This window comes from Gobius niger (assembly GCF_951799975.1).
Source record: "Gobius niger genome assembly, chromosome: 13".
In the NCBI taxonomy this organism is placed as follows: Eukaryota; Metazoa; Chordata; class Actinopteri; order Gobiiformes; family Gobiidae; genus Gobius; species Gobius niger.
The window spans coordinates 5,974,598-5,997,438 of NC_136864.1; the positions used below are offsets into that span (position 1 = coordinate 5,974,598).

A 22,841-nucleotide genomic window follows, 5' to 3' on the forward strand; every position below is an offset into this window, starting at 1 on the left:
TTGATTAGGGTAAAGCCAAACTGGAGAAAATGGGATGGTGGGAGTTAACAGGTTAAATGAGGCGTTACACCTATAGGCTATAAGCTCCAGTTGAGAAGCTTTTAGATTTAGGCAAAGCTGAACTGGAGAAGATGTGCTTGTTTAAGGCAGGGGGTTAAGTACTGTAAAAATGTGAGAAACTCTGTCAATTACTTAAAATTTGCCAAACAGGAAACACCAAATTAGGTCATAAAAGATGCATAGCGCAGGCAATTGTAGAAAATGGTGCTTTACTTTTGGCTAAAATTGTCAGGTTCGGCCCTTGGTCCTTTTACAATAAGGACCTACCCCTGTTTTAAGCAATAGAGGTTTTTTTTTAGTATCCACTGAGGGTAAACAGACTGGAGGGGGTTTCATTGTTGCACACAGTGTGGGAAAACTTATCACACCGGGACAAAAAGAGTCATATTTCTTTTTCAAAACACTCCTTTGTTTATTACCTTTATTTTGCGGAACAGGAACTGAAGTCTCCCAGAACGTACAGCCAGCGCCGCAGAGAGCAGAACCCAGACGCTCAGGTACGGAGACAAATCAGGACATAAAGTTTAGACACGTTTGATTTATCTCATGATTATTTGACAGGCGACTGAAGCCTCTAAAGATGAATCCGGTTTCAAACAGGTAAATGTCGACTCATTCAGCTTATTCTTGCATGTTTCGCTTTTGCATGCTCTTTTGTTCCGCTTTGTGTGCACAGACTAATGTGTTGGGACTAGCTGGAGTGTTTCGGAAAAGTCAAAAGGAAAAATCGCCCACGTTCACTGTGAGTAAAGCTTCCCCTGCGCTTCTGTGTGAAATAATAATGCATGTGCCCCGTATTAAAGCGGCGTCGTTTCTGCTCTTCTCTTTTACTGCCTCGAACCTGCATCTTTATGGTGATAGTGGTTGTACTTTTATAACCAGTAAATGTAGTTGTGGCTCTAGAAGTGACTGAAAGATGAAGAAGTGGCTCAGTCGTAAAACTAATCCATATGAAAGACTAGAGACTCCCAACTCTAAAGCCCATTGAATGTGTTTTAGATCATATTTTTTTCTATTTTCGATACTCAGTCAGCAAATACAGTCGAGTAGTGACATTATTAGATGGTAGTTTGAATTTCTCCATTGTGCGATCAAGGCTTGTCTTATGAAACCAGTGTCTTTTCTTTTGAATCTAGAAAAATTACATCTCATTGCACTTTAACCTCTTAACTCCCGCCTGAACCGAAAGGATCTTTTTCCTCACGTCATCCGATTTTTTTTCCATCATTTTTTTGTTGGGTATTCAACTCATTTTTGTAACTTTTTTGTCATTTTTTTGTCATTTTTTGTCAAATTTTTGTCATTTTTTTGTCATTTTTTTTATAACATTTTTGTCATTTTTTTTGTCATTTTTTGTCAATTTTTTGTAATTTTTTTGTCACATTTTTGTCATTTTTTCGTCATTTTTTTTAATCAGATTTTTGTCATTTTTTGTATTTTTTGTAAGTTTTTGTAATTTTTTGTAATTTTTTGTAATTTTTGGTAATTTTTTGTAATTCTTTGTAATTTTTTTGTCAAATTTTTATCATATTTTTGTATTTTTTTGTAACATTTTTGTCATTTTTTCGTCCATTTTTTATCAAATTTTTGTCATTTTTTTGTCATTTTTTGTCACATTTTTGTCCTTTTTTTTGTTCATTTTTTCGAAATGTATTTGTCAATTTCTTGTGACATTTTTGCCACTTTTTCATCAATTTTTTCGTCACTTTTTTGTCAATGTTTTCTCACTTTTTTGTCACATTTCCATCATTGTTTTCGTCTCAGTTTTGTTGCTATTTTCACAGCTTTTTTCCAGAAGCTTTTGGACTGGGGTAAAGCCAAACTGGAGAAAATGTGCTCGGTTCAGGTGGGAGTTAAGGGGTTAAATTAGACGACACATCTCAATTTACTGGAAATAAGAGCTAGTTTTCTTCTTTACGTGCAAAAATGTTTCTTCCATTGATTCTTTTGCTTGGGAAGTCAAAATTATTGATGTTGAGGTCAAATAGAAGGGAAGGCAAGTTTATTTGTAGAGCACGATTCATTCACAAGGCAATTCAAAGTGCTTCGCAGTCGCATACATTTACAAGAAAGCAGATAAAATTAATAAAATGTCAATGTAAAGATGAATCAATTACAGTAAAAGGCAAGAGTGCAGATTTAAATGCTTTCAGTGTCATATTCACAGGTACAAAGAACAGTTTTCCGCCTGGATTTGAACATCGTCAGAGTTGAGGCCGGTCTCACATCCTCATGGAGACTGTTCCAGATTTTAGCTTTAGCCTCACTGTGTTTAATCAATCAGTCATTGGTTTTGTATCGCCCAATATCACATGAGGAGTTGCCTCACAGGGCTTCACCGAACATTAAGGCAATAAAACAGAGCAATAAATATTAAAATACAAAGGTCGGACGAATGACGTATCCAGGCAAACATCATGTCCAAATAAGCGTTGGCAGCAGGCGGCGACGTCGGTGTCCCCTGTCCTTAGACTCTCCAGCACGGCGAGGAAAAACTAAAAAAAAACCCGCAGGGAAAACGGAGAAACCTCGGGGAGAACCACAGAAGGAGAGATCCACTCCCATGGACGGACAGGCTGAAGACCCAGGGCCGATGGGAGTCCCTGAGCAGACGGGCCAAGATCACAGACCGTCCAGTCCTCAGTGTCCAATTCCAGTATGCAGGGTTCCTCCGTTTGATCTAGACAGTTTAGTCCTGACTCTGGGAAACACCAGGAGACCCCTCGCTGAAGTTCTCAGGGCCTGATGGTTCATACAGCTGTAACATGTCAGAGATGTCAGCCGTTACAGTCGTCTAACCTGCTGGAAATAAACACATGGATAAGTCTCTCTAAGTCTGGTTTTGATACGATTCCTCTGATCTGAGCCATGTTTTTCAGAAGGTAAAAAGCTGCTGATGTTATTGCTTTGATGTGGCTGTTTAAGTTCAGGCCTGAGTCCATGATCACTCCTAGATTTCTAACCTGATTTTTCGGGTTTTAGAGAGAGAGACATGAGGTAACTGATAACACATTCTCTTTGTGTCTGTGGGACAAAAACAATGATGTTTCGTTGGAGAAAAGTCCTAATTTGAGTAACTTTACCAGGGGCGGACTGGGACTGAAAAACAGCCCTGGACTCTGGCCAGCCTGGCCCAAATTAGTGTAAACGCGACACTTCCACAAACACATATGCTCTTACCCTCCGCCTTAACCGAGAGCATTTTCTCCAGTTCGGCTTTACCCAAATCAAAAGGCTACTTGACTGGAGAGCAACACTGTAACGCCTCATTTGAAAGCTAAAATCTAGAAAAGTGATGGTAACTTTTTGTCATGTTTTTGCTGCTTTTTCATTACTTTTTTGTGGCTTTTTGGTTGTGTTTTCGTCTCTTGTTTTTCTCTTTTTTTTCATGTTATTGTTGTTTTTTCATCGCTTTTTTCATTGCTTTGTCGTCACGTTTTCGTCACATTTTGTTGCTTTTCCAGCACATTTTTGTTTTTGGATGGTTTTCTTTTAAGCTTTTAGATTTGGGTAAAGCTCGGTTACGCCCGGGGGTAAGGGTGAGGTATAAAGTGAGAGGCCAGACCGGTGGCCCTCGAGCCAGTGGCCCTTCTGTGCTCTTCCAGAATGGACATATGGCCAGTCCGCCCCTGAACTTTACCATATCTGGATATCTTTGTGCTGCATAAAATATGACAATTGAAGGGATTAAAGGTGAACTTAGGAATGATGGGTGTTGTGGGGCTTCAGAGGAGACAAAGAGCTTTCATTTCCTGATGCGCAAAAGTGGGAAGGACAGAGGAAGTAGTAAAATGAGGGTGGAGGCCGATGAGTGGGACCTGGTGGTATTTATAGGACAGAGATGACACACTTATCTTGTCATTAAAGCCAAAAATGCCATAAAACATTGCAAAAGCTTCTTCAAGGATGTGCCAAGTGGTAAATATCTTTGTTAACCTCTTAACTCCCGCCTGAGCCGAGAGGATCTTTTTCCTCACATCAGATTTTTTTTCCATCATTTTTTTGTTGGGTATTCAACTCATTTTTGTAACTTTTTTGTCTTTTTTTTGGTTATTTTTTGTCAAATTTTTGTGAAATTTTTGTCACATTTTTGTCATTTTTTTGTCAAATTTGTTATCAAATTTTTGTCACATTTTTGTCATTTTTTGTCAATTTTTTGTCATTTTTTTCTCCCAATTTTTTGTCAATTTCTTGTGACATTTTTGCCACTTTTCCATCAATTTTTCGTCACTTTTTTGTCAATGTTTTCTCACTTTTTTGTCACATTTCCATCATTGTTTTCGTCTCAGTTTTGTTGCTATTTTCACAGCTTTTTTTCCCAGAAGCTTTTGGACTAAAAGCCAAACTGGAGAAACTGTGCTCGGTTCAGGTGGGAGTTAAGGGGTTAAACCTTGTAGTCGGTGAAAGCCAACATTTCCTTGGTCCCCTTGAACGCACCACATGAACCCTGTGCTCGTCTAACAGTGACACAGATGAGGTTGTTGAGCTGCAGGTGTGTTTTGGGTGTGGCCAGACTGAACCTGAATGTGTTTACACAAAGGAGCACGTGGCCCACAAGGGAACAATGCATTAGACTTTAATTATAAAACGAAACGCCTCTGTTTTGATCGAGCAAAGTTGTGGTCAGTTCCTCTTATAGCACATCAATAACAGAGGGATGTGGGACAGAGTGAGCCTTGTCTGGATGGGATTCCTTCAGGTCCATCAACCGAAAACGTGTAATGGCCTGGTGTTTCTGACCATCAGCCTGGTTCTGTATCCAGAGACGGGTCCCTGAGCGAGGCACTGCTCCTTCTGGGTCCCAGCGGTATCGAAGGGTCAAATGTAGACGACACATTTCCCATACGGGGACAATAAGGTGTACCTTAACCACATAACCTCCTAATGCATGAACCGATTATCTCCAGTTTGACTTTACCCACATCTAAAAGCCAAAAATGTGGCAAAAGAGCGAGAAAAAAGTGCCGGAAAAGCAACAATAACACAATTAAAAACAATAAAAAGAAGATGAGAACACGACTAAAACACTTTACACCAAAATGTGACAAAAATGTGGTGAAAGAGTAACAAAAACACAACTTAACACATTGAGGCCGCGCTGTTTTGGGATTTAGCTGTAGAGGGCCAACAATCCAGACCATTTTTCATGTTATTTGTAGCACCACAGCATGTTCTATGTTATAGATCTGGACACATGCGTTTGAAAGGTGAGACTCTCAGCTCTCCGTCGGTTCCCGAGAAATCTAAGATAAACAGAGGCTAGTTTTGATCAAAATCACAGATTTTTTTCTACAAACAGAGATAATGTGTGTTTTATGCAACACTCTCCTTTCTGATGAACTCCTCTCTTGAAGTTCAAGTCAATTTTTAAAGACAACATTGTTGACACGTTTTGAAACACTGCGTTGTTGCCGCAGATCTATCGCTTTTTATCTCGTCGTGTGTGCATTTAGACAGCCTGGTTCTTGGATTGATGATTTAAAGAGGCTCGATGCAAGTTTGCCATTTTATACACACTACTGCCATCTCAGGTCATACGTGTAACTGCACCTTCTATATTAAGCTCGTGCATGACTGCACTTCAGACCCGAATTAACACTCATTCTACACGTTAGGACATGGCTGGAACATGTAGGGGAGGAAAATACTTAGTTTTAACATTTTTAAACTCTGTATAGTCCCTTTACATAAGATGTTTCTCAGTCATCCTTGGATCGATTTTAACCATTTTAAAACTCAGAGAGATTTTAAAATCTCAACTGCTTCGATCTTTCCATGGGAAAAAAGGATTGTCAAACGCGCTCCATAGAGCGAGAGAGAAGTGTTGGCTTTACAGCTGTTCCAGGGGCGACACCACGCCCCCTCTGAGGAAAAAAAAGGAAAAGAAACGCAATAATAGATATAAAATGTGATAGTGACTTTCTACAAGTTTTGATGGTCAACTATTTCAGTTCTGTTCACAGTTCGTGGTACGGTAGTACAGAGGTTGGCGCTCGTGCTTCACAGCGAGAAGGTCTGGGTTCGATTCGCACCAGTGGAGTTTCTGTGTGGAGTTCGCATGTTCTCCCCGTGTCTGCGTAGGTTTCCTCCGGTTTCTCCTACCACTAAAAACATGTACTATAGGTTAATCCTCCAGCCAGGCGTTTCTGACCACCAGCCTGGCTGCACATCATGGAGACGGGTCCCCGAGCGCCGGCCCACACTGGCAGCTCACTGCTCCCACAGGTCGCCCCAGCGGCACTGAGGATGGGTCAAATGCAGAGAATGAATTTCCCTACGGGGATTAATAAAGTATAACTTAACCTTAACCTTAGAGGGGCTAGATGCAAGTTGGTCATTTTATGCTCACTGCTGCCACCTCAGGTCTTATGCGTAACTGCACTTTCTATATTAAGCTCGTGCATGACGGCATTTCGGACCCGAATTAACACCTTTTTGAGCGACAGTGCAGGATTTTAGAGGCAGTTGTGGTGAACAGGTCTGAGCTCATTCTACACATTAGGACATGGCTGGAACATGTAAAGGGAGGAAGATGCTTAGTTTTGACATTTTTAAACTCCCTTTAACCTTAACTTACCTACCCCTGCTCTACACCGTGTCTACAAAGTGTTGAAGCCATGTTTTGTATATTACACTTGAGCGTTTGTTCTAAATCCACTCTCATCGTTGTCTCCTCAGAGTTATGCGGCTGAAGACGAGGAGAGCGCGGACCTGACCAGACAAGCTCCCGCCTCCAAACCGGTTTGTGTAACTTAAGTCGGTTTGAGTTTGTTTACCTGAGCGTCACTGGAACCGGTTTTCTTCACATGTCGCTCTGTCTCCGTGCAGGGCGTCCTGAAGGGAGTCATGAAGAGCCTGCAGCTCAAACCCTCACTGAAGGTATGGGGCAATGAGGACGAAGCGCATTCTTGTGATTGTTGTCTTCCTTGTTGGCCTGGTTTCAGCTCGTACATGTAACAGAGCTGCAAAGTTGGCTCCATTTTGGCCTCGCTTGGTCCTGACCTCGTTATGAAGCCTCTTTTGGCACCGTTTAATGACAAAATACTGTAGTTTCTTGATGATTTATGAAGAATTTTGTGTAACTTTAATGGAAACTGCTCAGGTAGACAGAGCAACAATCATTCAGTCCTATATAAAGACTCTGCTGAAGTCTACAGGCTGGAGCAGACATTGATTTCCTTTTAACACAATATTTAAAAGGTCAAATGATCGATGGTTCGTGTCCCTCCAGGTGAGCAGAGACCCCAGTCCTGACCCGAGCTCCGTGAGGGACGAGAGGTCGACTCCGAAGCAGAAAGACGACGCTGAAGCAAAGCTGGTGAGAGGATCAAACAAACACATAAAACCTCTCTTTGAAAAGACGTTGCTCATTTTGTTCATGTTTTGTTTATTACTGGCTGAGTGATGTTTGTGAAGCCCCTCAGTCATGCAGGCATTACCGTAGTGAAGCTTTATTGTTGAATGAGTTCATATGGCAATAATATTTCAATCAATGAATCAAGCAATGTTTATGTATAGAATCCTTTGTAACACTGAAGGTGACCAAAGTGCTTTACAGTGAAATCAAGACAGTATGAAATTGTCACAGTCACTCAAGAAGCATTTTCTCCAAGTACTTTTAATTATTTTGGTCACTACTTTTTACTTTCACTTCAGTAGAATTATTTCAAAGTAAAGTTGCTCTCCCCACGTCTGCCTGGTCACTGGGTCAACGTTTGGTCTTTGCAGAAGGTGATTTAACCTCAAGGCTCTGTTTGATATGGATTTTAGTGAAGAGTGATATTTTAATCTCTTAACCCCCACCTGAACCGAGCACATTTTCTCGAGTTTGGCTTTACCCAAATCTAGAAGCTTCTTGAAAAAAGGGTTGACAAAAAGGTGACGAAAATGACTGAAAATGCCACAAAAGAGCGACAATTTATTTTACAAAAAACGATGAAAATGTGGGAAAAATTTGACAAAAATCCAACAAAAAACACGCTGGATTTTTTTTTTTATAAGTGATGACACGAGGATTAAAAGATCAATTTAGATCAGTTTTGTTGGTCAGGTCTCAGCTTTCAAATCAAGCGTTACTCTGGCCTATAGATACAGACGGCATAGAAGGGACCTCGCCTCGCTGAGGGGGAAAAAAAGGAATCTTTTGGGTTTCCATTTTCTGGCGAAATATAAACTTATTTATCTCATACAAATAAATCAAGTCTAAATCAGTTCCATATGGTGTTTATTCGTTTATTCAGTTGTAGCTAGTGCTAGCGAGCATTAGCACGATGCATCATGTTCGCATTCTCCTTTATTTATGTGTTTACGGGCTGTTGAACCACTTATGCTAATCATAATTCAGCATTTTTTTTAAGTAGATTTTTCTCCAAATTGTTTTCCCCCTTAACTGTTTTCAAACATGACCATATATGGGCGATTCCAGAGATGCCTTCTAGCTTGTGACCTTATAGATTTGGGTAAAGCTGAGCAGGAGAAAATGAGCTTGGGTAAGGCGGGGGGTAAGAGGTTGATACAAAAATAGCTGACTGTTTTTCAAATTGTGTTTTCACTATTTAATTTTGACACAAAAACAAACGTCAGAAGTTTAGTTTCATAGAACCGTAGTAACATTAGTAACCTATAACTGTTTTGTCTCTGTTCAGGGAAAGAAAGGGGAGCTCTCTGCCAGCTCTGACAGTCTGTCTGAGCCAAAGGTAAACTGACTCCTTTATTTTACCGTCTAACATTTTGAAGATGATCCGTGAGCTGTTTTTTTTTTCTGTATTTGTTCCAGGAGAAAGGAGGGATCTTCAGTGGAATGTTCAAAAAGTCTCCCAAAACCACGGACGCCTCTCAGAATGACGAGGTGATGTTTTATTAGTTTATTTTACGATGCTATAAAACACTAAATCAGTGCTGCCAATGATGTAACACGACCTCTTTGTTGTGTTTCAGACGGAAGCCTCGACCAGCGAAGAGAACGTGTCTGAGAGCGGCAGCAGCAGCAAGGCCAAAGTAAGAAAATCATTTAATTACACAAATTAAAGCCCTGTGATTTGTGCAAAGCCTCGATGCGTTCACTGTTCGCAGGAGAAAGGAGGAGTTTTCAGTGGAATGTTCAAGAAACCGGCCAAACCACAAGAGCAGGAGGCGCAAGAGGTGGATAAACCTTAATGTACACAGTTTAAAATGATGTGATTAAATGTTCAGATGCATCAAATTTACAATGTTAAAATCATAGAGATGAAGAATCAAAATCAAAATCCATAACTAGTGTAAAGTAATGAGATCACAATCGCCAAACGGGTAATTGGATTATAAGTACTTAAAGCAGAACGTGTTTACCTTAATAAATCCTTTTCGTGGTCCCTGTGGAGGGGATACAAGTGTTTATGGTGAAGATTGGTGGGTCTTTCATCTCCCCCTGGTGTCTCCGGCCAGAAAACCATGTTTGCAACTTGACTGCCACCGGGTCGGAGTCACCAATACACACTAATAGAATCACGAAGAAGAAGCTAACAGGCTAACGGGCAAAGCTAACTGCGGGCTAGTGTCACTTTAAACAGTATTTACAGCCAAGTTTGAGTGAAAAATCATATTTCCATTGTATAATTGGATGTACAATGTCACTCTCTCCCTTCACCTTTTCTGTCAGCGTAGTATTTACTTTCCAAGACAATTAATAAGTTTAAAAATCATAATTTGCTACGACACCTGCAGTTGCGCTTATGGCCTCTAGGGGTAAGAGTTACTTAGTACTGCTTTAATCAAGTAACTATTGAATACTTTTTGCCATATTTGCTAGAGCAGCTTTGAACACTGGCTCCCGGGGCTGAGTGCGCTAACATGCCGAGGGGGGGGGGGGGGCAGCTCTCCACACTCCTGAGGGCAGCATTTAGGCTTGATAGGACACACGCACATTTAAAGAGCGGGTATTATGCTTTTTTGAATCACATAGCACCAGTCTATATCACACTACAATGATGACCAAACCTTCTGTTGGTCTGTAAATGCAGTAAATTAGAATAACTGCCTTGTATAAAATTGCTCTCTCAAAATGGCTGTAGTGAATGTCTTGAAATACGCCTCTGTCTCTTTAAGAACCTCTGAGCCTTTCCGACACGCCCCCTCCACACGCTGTCTGTGGCATCAGTGGGGAGGGGGTTCTGCTGAGGAGCAGTGGTTGGTTACTCGGCTGGTGACGAAAGCTCGGAGGCGTCTCCAGGAGGTGGGGGCGTTCCTAGGAGGACTCAGGCAAACCTATCCCTAAAATGGCCGCCATCAGAGTTTTTACAGATTACTCAAAAATACGTGAATGTGCCAAGGCAACACTTCAGGCATGTTTTTAATGAGGGAATGACATAATAACATGATGTAATGCTTGAAAAAGTTGATTTTGCATAACACCCCTCCTTTAAAGAATAATATAACTGAAGGTCTTAACACACTTCAATAAAAGTACATGTACCTGTAGGCCACGTTCTCTTGATAAAACAGACGGCAAACGTAGAGAAAAGTCCAGTGTTTCCGGTGCTGATGGCACTTGGAACAGCTGTGGCTTATATATGTAGTTTCCTTCGCAGGGTGGCTGTCTGGGCATCTCTGCTCAGACTTCTGCCTCCATGACCCGGCCCCGGATAAAGCGGAAGACAAAGGATGGATGTATTACTATTAGAAGGAGTGATCTTTAATCAGTAGATAGATTACTTTTATGCAGTTTTCTACATGAGATAAATCATGTCTGAAGTCTGTGTCCTTTCTTGTTCACTGATGTTTCTTGTGTTCCTTGTTTCAGGATGAAGGTTTGTTAAAAAGTGAGCTCTCCGCCAGCACCGACAGCCTCTCGGAGAACAAGGTGAGGATCATGAAATAACAATTAGCATAGAGCCAAACAGTGTCATAAAGAGAGCTCTTTCCTCTGTCTCTCTGCAGGAGAAAGGTCTGTTCAGTGGGCTGCTCAAGAAAACTCCCAAACCTGCGGCTGAGGTACTGACTAATCCTGTGACACAAATATCTACAGCTCAGGTTTTGAGTTTACAGAATCAAAAGAATCTGTCCGAACTGATAAATCAATGAAATTATAAGTTCTTATTCACTCCAATAAAAAAAAATCATTCTTCACAGTTTTACATTAGGTCGAACCGGTTTTGTTTTTCTGTTCAGGGGGATCTCTCTGAAAAGAAAGCCATCTCTACGAGCAGCGACAGTCTGTCTGACGTGCCCAAAGCAAAGGTAATAATGAACCGACAGCTCTCAAAGTCATAACGTTTGATTTGATCTCAACAAACTCACTGTTTTGTTATTTATGTAATATTAGTATATATTAGACCAGGGGTGCCCAAACATTTTGTCTCCGAGGGCCAAAATGAAAATGTGCCTGTGGGTCGCGGGCCAAACACGGCAATGTCAAGGGTGAAACACATATACTGTAACAGCAAAGAATAATAGTTACTTCATTTTACTTTTCGGTAAACATTTGCATTTGATTCTATCTATGCAAATAACATGCTACATTAAAACAAATGTTAACAACAACAACACCTGTATCTGCAGTACCTACAGTGACTTTACCTCATTCATTTGTTAACTCAAAGAAAATGCCACATTAGATCATTTTGAAGTCAGTTCAGCATAAATTCTTTTGTAGGTAATTTTTTAACATGAACCTTTGTTGATCTCAACAACATTTGCAATAAAAGTTGGAAAAATGGGAACTCTCTGTGATTGATCATTACCAAGACACTACAACAGAAACACTGTTGTAGTGTCTTGTAGTGCCTTAACTTTGTGAAAGGAGAGAAACAGCGCCCCCAATTTGACGCTGGTGGCCACAAAGTGTACTGCATCCATATTTACAATTGAGAATGAATAGGAGATAGCATATTATAGAGGACCTGGGCTGGCGAAACAATGAAAACATGAATTAATAATAAAAGACCAAACGAATAAATAGATGAAATGACGTGAATTAAAGCTGTGGTTCTCCAGTTTTCTTGTAGTCGAGTAACTTCTGTTACCGCCATAGATCTACATTGTAGGAAGTTGGAGGCTAAATGAGCCCAGTTGGCTAATTGTTTGTTGTTTGAGAATTAATTGATTATTTAAATAAGTATGACAATTCATTGAACGTTATGTGATGTGTTGATTAATTACTTACGTGATATATTTATTTGTGTATCATTTTGCAGCCTCGACCCTCCGTATTCAAGTGCAATCTTACCATTTTCTGTGTCTCTAGGAGAAAGGAAATGCCTTCACTGGGATGTTCAAAAAGCCTAAACCTGCGGCGGACACAAACACTGAAGAAGTAACAACATTTCTCTCTATATAAAAGAAAATATTAACAGTGATTTCCATGATAAGGTTTATGTGTAAAATCATCAAAGGAGTAAAAAAGAAGAAAACGTTAAGATAATATGTTTACTGTCTCTCAGGAGAAACAGCCTCTCGACGACTCTGTTTCCACGACCAGCAGCGAATCATCTGAAGGCGGTGCTAAGGTTTTCTACATTTAAACAAATAAATATGCAATACATACAGTTAAGCCAAACATAAAGTGGATGCTCAGACCTGGATTTATTTGTGTTTTAGGAAAAAGGGGGAATTTTTGGAGGGATTTTTAAGAAAGCTCCTAAACCCGCAGAGGACAGTCAGTCTGACGAGGTAAAAAGTTAGTATTTCTAAAACAAGTGTAACATTTCTGTTTATTCTCTGCTTTTTTACTTCAGGATACTTTGGACAAAGAGCTTTCAGCGAGCAGTGAGAATCTATCGGAGAAAAAGGTAAAAATAGAGACAAATACAGTGTTTTACAGCATTTTATCCCAGGGTTTCTGCGGAACATTGGAAAGTTTAAGTCATTAAATGATTTATGCCAAAATTAAGCTCATAATTGTCATTAATTTGGCGACGACACTACGTAAATTAACCTCTGAACTCTGAACTCCCACCAGTTCAGCTTTACCCAAATCTAAAAGCTCACAGCCTATAAGCCAGAGTAGCACCTCTTTTGAAAGGAAAGATCTGTAAAACTGATCTAGAAGAATCTTTTTCCCCACATTGATGCCATGTTTTTTGTCAAATTTTTCATCACTTTTTCATCACTTTTTAATCACTTTTTATCACTTTTTTAAATCACTTTTTAAATCACTTTTATCACTTTTTAAACACTTTTTCATCACTTTTTTTATTATCATTTTTTCATCACTTTTGTCACTTATTTATCACTTTTTTATCACTTTTTAAATCACTTTTTATCACTTTTCGTCACTTTTTATCACTTTTTTAACCACTTTTTAAATCACTTTTATCACTTTTTAAACACTTTTTCATCACTTTTTTTATTATCATTTTTTCATCACTTTTGTCACTTATTTATCACTTTTTTATCACTTTTTAAATCACTTTTTATCACTTTTTTAATCACTTTATATCACTTTTTTAAATCAGTTTTTAAATCAGTTTTTATCATTTTTCATCACTTTTTTAAGCACTTTTTTGTCACTTTTTCATCACTTTTTCGTCACTTATTTATCACTTTTTCATCACTTTTTGAAATAACTTTTTCATGACTTTTTCATAATTTTTTCATCTCATTTTCGTCACTTTTTTTCAAGAAGCTTTTAGATTTGATGAACTTAGTTGAACTGGAGAAAATGTGCTCAGTTCAGGTGGGGGTTAAGAGGTTAAACTGCCTCAATGGCATAAACTCTTAAATTCATAAAAAAGTATCGTCAAACACATTTTGTTGCTTAAATTTTGCAAGATTTACAAAAAAAAAATCTTATATGTTTCCCGTTGTCGTTAATCTAATTTTAAATATCAACATTTTTCTTCATTCCTGTGTTTAAGGAAATGTTTGCAAATCTTTAAAAGCCATAAATGCATCATATTTGTTTTTTGTACCATTGAAATCATTGTATTTGGGCATTAAAATGGCATTACAACATTAGATTTGGCTTCCCTTGTATCCACTTATCTCTGTCACAGTTTACCTGCTGTTAATTATGTTTAAGGCACAAAAAAAACATTAAAATTAGGTTTCCGCCTGATTTCTTTCATTGTTTTCTTTCTTCAACGTAGGAAAAGGGAGGCGTGTTCAGTGGCCTCCTCAAAAAGACCCCAAAGACGTCGGAAAAGGCTGAGACGCAGGTAATTACTGTAGAAAAGTGTGTTATATCCACTGTACTCAAACTTCTCCTTTTTTAAAAGAACGGAGACGAGAAGAAAGAGCTCAGATCCAGCACTGACGACCTGACGGAAAGTAGCTCCAACAAAGTATGTGCGTTTTTAATATCAATCATTCAAACTGCAGTGTGGGAATAAAGGAGACATTTGTGCGTCGTTTTAGGAGAAGAACGTTTTCACCAACATTTTCAAGAGGCAAAAAACAGTGGAGGACATTGAGAAGGAAAAGGTGAATCCATTTAATCCAGTTTAATTGAAAGCTGTGGACTACAGAGCATTAAGCTATAGATGATTCATAAATGTTGCCAATCTTCTCACAGGAACCTTCTGGTGATGAACTTTCCGCGAGTAATGAGAACCTCTCCGAGAACAAACAGGTCAGATGCCAAAACATGTTTACCTGTAGACTATAACGTGAAGGAGCGCTGATTGGATATCCTTGTTCTTTCAAAAAATCTAACTTTGGTGCTCTTCAGTGCAGGGATCAGCATTTGACTTTAAAAATATACAAAACTGAGGCACTCAAAGAACAGCATTGGTAAAAGGCCTTTATTGCAGCATGGCCATTAGATTAAAACATCAGATTTTAAATGTGTATTAGGTGGTCACATGTACCATTGGGGCTGTATATATTTACAGTCATATAAACAAACATCTTCTATAAACAGAAGCATTCAAAAAAGGGGTAAAGTCCAGTTCCCCATTGAGACCTGGATGTTCTGTTGCTTTAAGAGTGTAGATTCAGAAGGACTCCCTTCTGGATATAACATAAACAGGCCATATGTACAGGGAATCCTCTATACCCCATGGCACTGCATTTTAAACACTCTAACCATGGACTTAACACCTTAAAAGCGTATGGTATAGATCATATCCGTGAGTCCTTAAGAGGAGACGACAGACTTAAAAGTCTCCTGCAGAGGGAGTCCTTCTGGATCTACACTCTTAAAGCAACAGAGTATCCAGGTCTCAATGGGGAACTGGACTTTACCCCTTTTCTTTAAAGGAATAGGCCACCGTTTTTACATACCAAGATATGTTCTTACCTAGCCTTAGCCAAGTTAATATATTCCCGTATGGTCTTTGTCCGTGCGCTCTGTCACGCAAACGGAGCACATACGCAGCCTCTCCCACATGTCACATAGCTCCAAAAAAGCTCACGATAGAAGCTACCAAGCTCTTCCACGTGTTCCCTATTTAAATAAAGTTACGTGAAGTGTTTTCATGCGAAGTATATTAACACAGAAATGTAACATGTCGATTTTATAAGCAGATAAAAAGGGGGACTATATTGTGAGGCGTAATGATACGAGGAGTAAAACGTCTGCGCAGTAACTCCTAAAGACTTCCCCCGCTCACTTCCGTCAATAGAAGCTGCGTGACGGGATATGCGTGATGGGGATATATTAACTCGACTAAGGCTAGGTAAGAACATATCTTGGTATATAAAAACGGTGGCCTATTCCTTTAAAGCAACAGAGTATCCAGGTCTCAATGGGGAACTGGACTTTAGCCCTTTTCTTTAATGCTTCTGTTTATAGAAGATGTTTGTATATATGACTGTAAATAATTTATAGATATTTGTATATTATCCTGATATGTATTTTTGTGATTCTGTATTCTGAAATCCTGCTCATAGGATTTACTGCATCAGCTGACTGAGTTCCAGCCCCTATGGGTCATGTGACCACTTAATGCACATTTAAAATCCATCCATCCATCCATTTTATTCCACTTTATCCGGGGCCGGGTCGCGGGGGCAGCAGTCTCAGCAGAGATGCCCAGATTCCCCGATCCACACACACCTCCTCCAGCTGTTCTGGGGGGACCCCGAGGCGACACCAGGCCAGCTCGGAGACATAGTCCCACCAGCGTGTCCTGGGTCTTCCATGAGGCCTTGTCCCACTAGGACATGCCTGGAACACCTCCCGCGGGAGGCGACCAGGAGGCATCCGGAACAGATGCCTGAGCCACCTCAGCTGCTCCTTTCGACGTGAAGGAGCAACGACTCTACTCCGAGCTCCTCCCGGGTAACTGAGCTCCTCACCCGATCTCGAAGGGTGCGCCCAGCCACCCTGCGAAGGAAACTCATTTCGGCTCACGGGGTTAAAATCTGCATGCTTATACATCACTCGAGTACTGCCCTGACGAAGGCCCAATACGGCTGAAACGCATAGGCAATGTTTTAATCAATGGCCATGCTGCAATAAAGGCCTTTTACCAATACTTTTCATTGAGTGCCTCAGTTTTGTATATTTTTAATATTAACCTGTATATTCATTATATGTAACTATTTATTAAACCAGTGCTGATGTTGTTTCCAGGACAAAGGGATGTTCAGTGGCCTCCTCAAAAAGACACCAAAGCCCAAAGACAGAACGGCTTCTCCAGTAAATTCACTTTTAATATAAGTACAGTATAACCTGCAGTGCTTTGTTTTGAGGTTTTTCACATATTTTTTTTCATGTTTAGGAAAGAGACGACAAGGAGGCGATGACGGACAGTAACGAGGACTTGCCTGACGCGACTAAAGTATGTACAGTAAACAGCACAAATAATACAAACACTTTCCCAATTATGTCCAATCCACAGTATGTAAAATGTAAAAACAATAAGACTAATAAATACACTGCAATGAAAAATTAAGCTACTAAACTGAATTAAAATTATTGTTTGATTTTGATTTTCAAATTCATTAAATGACTGTTTTTGATTTATTTTTATTAGAATTTATTATATTTGTTCAATTATTTTCTTTTATTCTTTTTTTTATTAGTATTATTTTAAGCATTTTTTTCTATTTTTTATCTAAATTTATTGGATACAATTTTAATTAATTTAATTTTTTTTATCTTATTTTTAGTTTAATAAACATATTTTTTATTATTTATTATATTATTATAAATTTGATTAATTATTATTTATTCATCTAATTTTTCCAGTACTTAGTTCCAACTGCGACTGAGAAAATAAGAAAGAAATAAGAACTCAAACTATTTTACATGAAATGAGGGAAAATGGGCAACAAATTCAGAGATATTTTGAAATGTGCAAAAAAAAAATTATATTTTTTGTAATAAATCAACTGAACTTTGCCTTTAGGAGAAAAATAAATTCACCAGCTTGTTCAAGAAGCCACAGAAACCAGCAGAGGGCGCCACAGCAGACAAGGTATTCTATTGTAACCCTTTCACAGCCATTTAATTTAGTAATAATAGGACGCTGTAATCGCATTGTTTGTCTAAATCCAGGAGGAGAACAGTGAAGATCTTTCTGGAAGTTCTGAGAATTTATTTTCCTCGACTGCACAAAAGGTAAATCACTTTTTCGGCGTTTCCCTCTATTAAAACATGTAGCAATGTTGTTTAGTTCGTCCAGTTTTCAGTGCTATATTCTTTTGTTTTCAGGAGAAGAAAGAGAAAGGGGCATTTACGGGATTATTCAAAAAAACTGGAAGCATCGATAACCTTTTTGACATCGACGTAAGAGTCAACTAAAGACATCGCATTGTTTACGTTAATGGGTTTACTTTAAAAGAGTCCAAGAAGTGCCAAAGCAAACTTAACTGAGGTATGTTCTTACCTGAGCTTAGACGAGTTGATGCGTACCTGTCTGGTCTTTACACGTGCGCTCAGTCATGCAAAAACACTAAAGATGTTGTTAATGTTCAGCCTCTCCTCCTCTCCTCTATGGGGCCAAACAGGGTGAAGTTAGAAGCGACCAAGCTCTTCCACGTTTCCCCTTTTTAAATACGGTTACGTGAGCAGTTACACGATCCAAGTCAAGTCAAAATTAAACATGTCGATTTTCAAAGTGGATAAAAAGGGGAACTATATTGTAAGGCGTAATAACACCTTAGGAGCACTTTGACGTCCGCGCAGTAATATCTTTACTTTACTGGTCGCTTTTAACGGCTAACTACTAATGCTAACATCTTCGGTCTTTTTGCGTGACTGAGCGCACGTGTAAAGACCAGACAGGTACGTATCAACTCGTCTAAGCTCAGGTAAGAACATATCTCAGTGGCCTATTCCTTTAACCTCTTAACTCCCGCCTGAACCGAGAGGATCTTTTTCCTCACGTCATCAGATGTTTTTCCATCATTTTTTTGTTGGGTATTCATTTTTGTAACTTTTTTGTCATTTTTTCCTCATATTTTTGTCATTTTTGGGGGGTTTTTTGTCGTTTTTTGTCAAATTTTTGTAATTTTTTTTGTCACTTTTTGTTATTTTTTCATCAAATTTTTGTCACTTTTTTGTCAATGTTTTCTCACTTTTTTGTCACATTTCCATCATTGTTTTCGTCTCAGTTTTGTTGCTTTTTCACAGCTTTTTTCCAGAAGCTTTTGGACTGGGGTAAAGCCAAACTGGAGAAAATGTGCTTGGTTCAGGTGGGAGTTAAGGGGTTAAAGGGGCTAGATTGTTGGGCACCCCTGCTTTAGGACATTGTTGGAACATTTAGGGGAATTAGATTATTTTTACCATTTTTTAAACTCAGTATAGTCCCTTTAACTGTGCAGAATAATTAAAGCCACACAATGCAGCATTTCATCCAATAAATAGAATAAAATTCAAACATTTATTTTATTACAAATATTTTTTATTGCTGAATCTAAAACATGACCAAACAGACATGTGTCTTTGGCTCAACTCGCCTCAGACAAGACTGTAACTTTATACTGAGAGACGTCTCCAGCTCGTCTCCATAGAGATACTGACTAAAAGCAGCCAAATATGAGTGAATATACACTGCTCACAAAAACACAAAAAAAAGGGCACACTGAAAAAACACAACCTAGATGTCAATCAATTTGATTGTTCGGATGAAAATCTTTATTCATAGTGCAGGGCAATGTGTTGAGAACAAAATAACATAAGAAGGATAAATGGAAATCAAATTCTCAGCCCCTGGAGGTCTAGATCCAAAATTATAGTCAAAATCAAAGTGACAAATCAGGTCACTGGTTGATCCAAATTCTGTAGAAATTCCTCCAAACGAGTCTGTATCATCCTCAGTCGTGTGTGTGGCCTCCACGTGCCTGAATGCACTCCCTACAACGCCTGGGCATGCTCCTGATGAGACCACGGATGTCCTCCTGAGGGATCTCCTCCCAGACCTGGATTAGAGCATCAGTCAGCTCCTGGACAGTCTGTGGTGCGACGTGGCGTTGATGGATGGACCGAGACATGATGTCCCAGATGTGCTCTATTGGATTTAAGTCTGGGGAACGGGCAGGCCAGTCCAGAACATCAATACCTTCATCATGCAGGAACTGCTGACACACTCTTGCCACATGTGGCCTGGCATTATCATGCATCAGAAGGAACCCAGGGCCCACAGCACCAGCATATGGTCTTACAATAGGTCTGAGGATCTCATCCCGGTCCCCAATGCCAGTCAGGGAACCTCTGGCTCGCACATGGAGGGCTGTGCGGCCCTCCAATGAAATGCCTCCCCAGACCATCACTGACCCACCACCAAACCGGTCATGCTGGATGATGTTGCAGCAGCAGAACGTTCTCCAGGGCGTCTCCAGACTCTGTCACGTCTGTCACATGTGCTCAGGGTGAACCTGCTCTCATCCGTGAAGAGCACAGGGCACCATTGGCCAATCTGCCAATCGCTGTGTTCTCGGGCAAATGCCAATCGTGCTGCACGGTGTTGGGCAGTAAGCACCGGCCCAACCTGTGGACGTCGGGCCCTCATACCACCCTCATGGAGTCGGCTCTGACCGTTTGAGGACCAACATGCACATTTGTGGCCCTCTGGAGGTCATTTTGTAGGGCTCGGGCAGTGCTTCTCCTGTTTCTCCGTGCACAAATGAGCAGATAGCGGTCCTGCTGCTGGGTTGTTGACCTCGGTCGCCCCCCCCAGGTCTCCTGGTGTACTGGCCTGTCTCCTGGTATCTCCTCCATGCTCTGGACACTGCGCTGGGAGACACAGCAAACCTTCTTGCCACAGCACGAATGGACGTGCCATTTTGGATGAGCATCACTCCCTGAGCAACTTCTGTGGGTTGTAGATGCTCCTCATGATACCTCTAGTGGTGAGAACACTGGACAAATGCAAAAGTGTTCCAAAAATACGGTACAAAGGATGAAGACAGGGAAATGGTCTGTGGTCACCACCTGCAAAACCATTCCTCTTTTTGAGTGATTTTGCTAATTGCCTCTCATTTCCACCTGTTGTCTGTTTAATTTCCATAACACCAAGTGAAATTGATTCACAATAAGAGTGGCTTCCTAACTGGACAGTCTGATATCCCAGAAATTTGACTGACTTGGAGTTACATTGTGTTTTTTGAGTGTGCCCTAAGTTTTTGTGAGCAGTGTATATCATCCCTCTGGGTGTGAAAAGTGGGTCTAAAATACACAAGTGAACCATTTTCTGTCTCTCTCTTTAGGACAGTATCTTCACTGGCATGTTCAAGAAGCCGGCTAAAAACGCAGAGGGCAAATCTGCAGATGAGGTGAGTTCACGAAGGGATGAACAAAATAATGTCATTCTCACAAACGACCTCTCAAACCCACTGCACGTCTTTGTTTCAGGATTCTCTCGAGGATAAGCCACTGTCTGCCAGCTGCGAGAACTTATCCGAAGGCAAAACTAAGGTTCGAACGTCTCATCTCCTCCAATATTTCACTTTTTAAAGAGTGTTTGTCTTTTCCATTGTTGACCTTACTTTGTATAACTTCTCAGGAAAAGTCCGGAGGCTTCGCGGGGATGTTTAAAAAGTCGCCCAAACCGGCTCCTCGCTCTGAGACAAACGAGGTAATGCTGAAATGAACACCTGCATGATTATGAATACATCATAACACTGAGCTTGCCAACATCAGCCACTCACCTTTCGCTTCAGCTGTTAAAAGATCGTTTGCTTCACTTTTCAGGGAAACCTTTGTGTCTTGCAGGATCCGCTCAGTGACGCCCAGTTTGAGTTTGGAAGCTGTGACAGTATCCCGGACATGATGGTGGAGGTGAGACTAATGCAACTTACAGTACATTCTTAAATATGGAATGGTTATTGCTGCCGTCTGATACTGCCCCATATAGTACCATCATTGCTATATTTATATATACCTGTACATGGACAGTGCATATATAAACATATCGTTTCCTTCTTGTGTGTCTTAAATGTTTGGTCATCTGTGAGTACATTTCAATGTGTCCTGGTCTGTGCGTTAAAAGAAGCAGGATTTGGGAAGCTGTTGCCAGAAGGGGGCGCCCTTCGAGCACCAGCCCACCTCCTGCTCAGCCTATTCTTCATTGTACATTTGGAGGCGTGCCTTTGAGTGTCCTGATCTGTGCATTAAAAAGAGCAAGATTTTTGGCGACCCGGTACCAGGGTGGTCCCACTCGAGCACTGGTTACCTCTTGCTTGCCCTAGTATTTTGCTTTATGTATTTGATATATTTATTTAAGTAGTATTAAGTATTTGAAGAGCTTAGTGGCGCTAGGCTAGTGCTAGGCTAGCGCATTTCTATGGTATCAGCTAGCCTGCATTAAAAACAGTCTGACCCGCTCCACAGAGCACCTGAGGCAAATCACTTATAACACCAGACTAACCATATAAATGTCTGTGTCGATAGAGTAATTTTTGGAATATAACCCCCGTTATCTCAAAATCTAGAAAAAAAATCTGTGATTTTGATCAAAACTAGCCTCTGTTTAGCTTAGATTTCTCAGGAACTGTTTTCACCTATAGAGAGCTCAGAGTCTCACCTTTCAAACGAGCCACAGCATGAGTCCATAGCTATAACATAGAACACGCTGTGGTGCCACAAATATCTTGAAAAATGGTCTGGATTGTTGGCCCTCAATGTGAGACCAATATGGCCCAAAACCTGAAAATTGAAAACAATCATTTTTGCCTGTAGTGTCTCTCCTTAAAAGATAAGGCTCAACTCTCTTTTGTACTTCATACACTCTTAACCTCTTACCACCTGCCAAAACCAAATGCATTCTCACCTCTTTGCCATTGTCGTCACTTTTTATTTCCCTTATGTGTTTTTGTCACTTTTTTATTGCACTTTTTCTGACTTTTTTTGTTACTTTTGTCTCTTTTTGCTGGAGTTTTGTCTCTTTTTTTTTTTTGCCGGATTTTTTGGGTCACTATTTAGCGCTTTTTTGTTGCATTTTCATCCTCATTTTCTTCTCATTTTTTGCCTCTGTTTTGAAGAAGCTTTTAGATTTGGAGAACAGGAGAAAACATGTTCAGGTGGGAGTTAAGAGGCTAAAGGACACAATTACAGTCCAGGTTTTGCTCAAAATGTGTCTGCTGTATCTTAAATATAAATAAGCATTTGTGGCTTTAGAATCATACTATTTACGCTTTGAAATGGCATTAAAGAGTATTAAATGTTTTTTTTTACTATGTTACACTGTTGTTCTCTCAATAAAAACCGACCTGAAGTTGTGCTTTGAGTTGCTAGCGCATCTTTGAGCAATCTTTGAATCTTCTGTTAGCTGTCCGAAAGTCTCCTCCTGAAGGCCTAAAATCTGATTTCTGTCTCGTTTTGTTTTTGAAGGAGAATATCTCTGCCAGTAATGACGACCTGTCTGCAAAGGCGAGTCCAATTACTTTGAAATATGAACATGATTGGTCTGTTATTTGAC

General features: G+C 40.0%; 1 protein-coding gene across 1 annotated transcript; it reads left to right on the forward strand.

The window, feature by feature from the left end:
• Window positions 1-676: 676 nt before the first annotated feature.
• Window positions 677-22,840, forward strand: LOC306972856 (uncharacterized protein; the record flags this gene model as incomplete). Its single annotated transcript, XM_079569563.1, has 29 exons — window positions 677-802; window positions 6,739-6,801; window positions 6,889-6,939; window positions 7,292-7,378; window positions 8,706-8,756; window positions 8,837-8,908; window positions 8,998-9,057; window positions 9,133-9,201; window positions 10,838-10,897; window positions 10,975-11,028; window positions 11,206-11,274; window positions 12,281-12,349; window positions 12,477-12,542; window positions 12,634-12,705; window positions 12,771-12,824; window positions 14,124-14,192; window positions 14,253-14,318; window positions 14,392-14,457; window positions 14,549-14,605; window positions 16,553-16,618; window positions 16,701-16,760; window positions 17,331-17,399; window positions 17,480-17,542; window positions 17,636-17,710; window positions 20,632-20,697; window positions 20,777-20,839; window positions 20,928-20,999; window positions 21,137-21,202; window positions 22,754-22,840. The coding sequence occupies exons 1-29, from the start codon at window positions 692-694 to the stop codon at window positions 22,838-22,840; spliced, it is 1,953 nt and encodes a 650-aa protein (XP_079425689.1). The 5' UTR covers window positions 677-691.
• Window position 22,841: the final 1 nt, after the last annotated feature.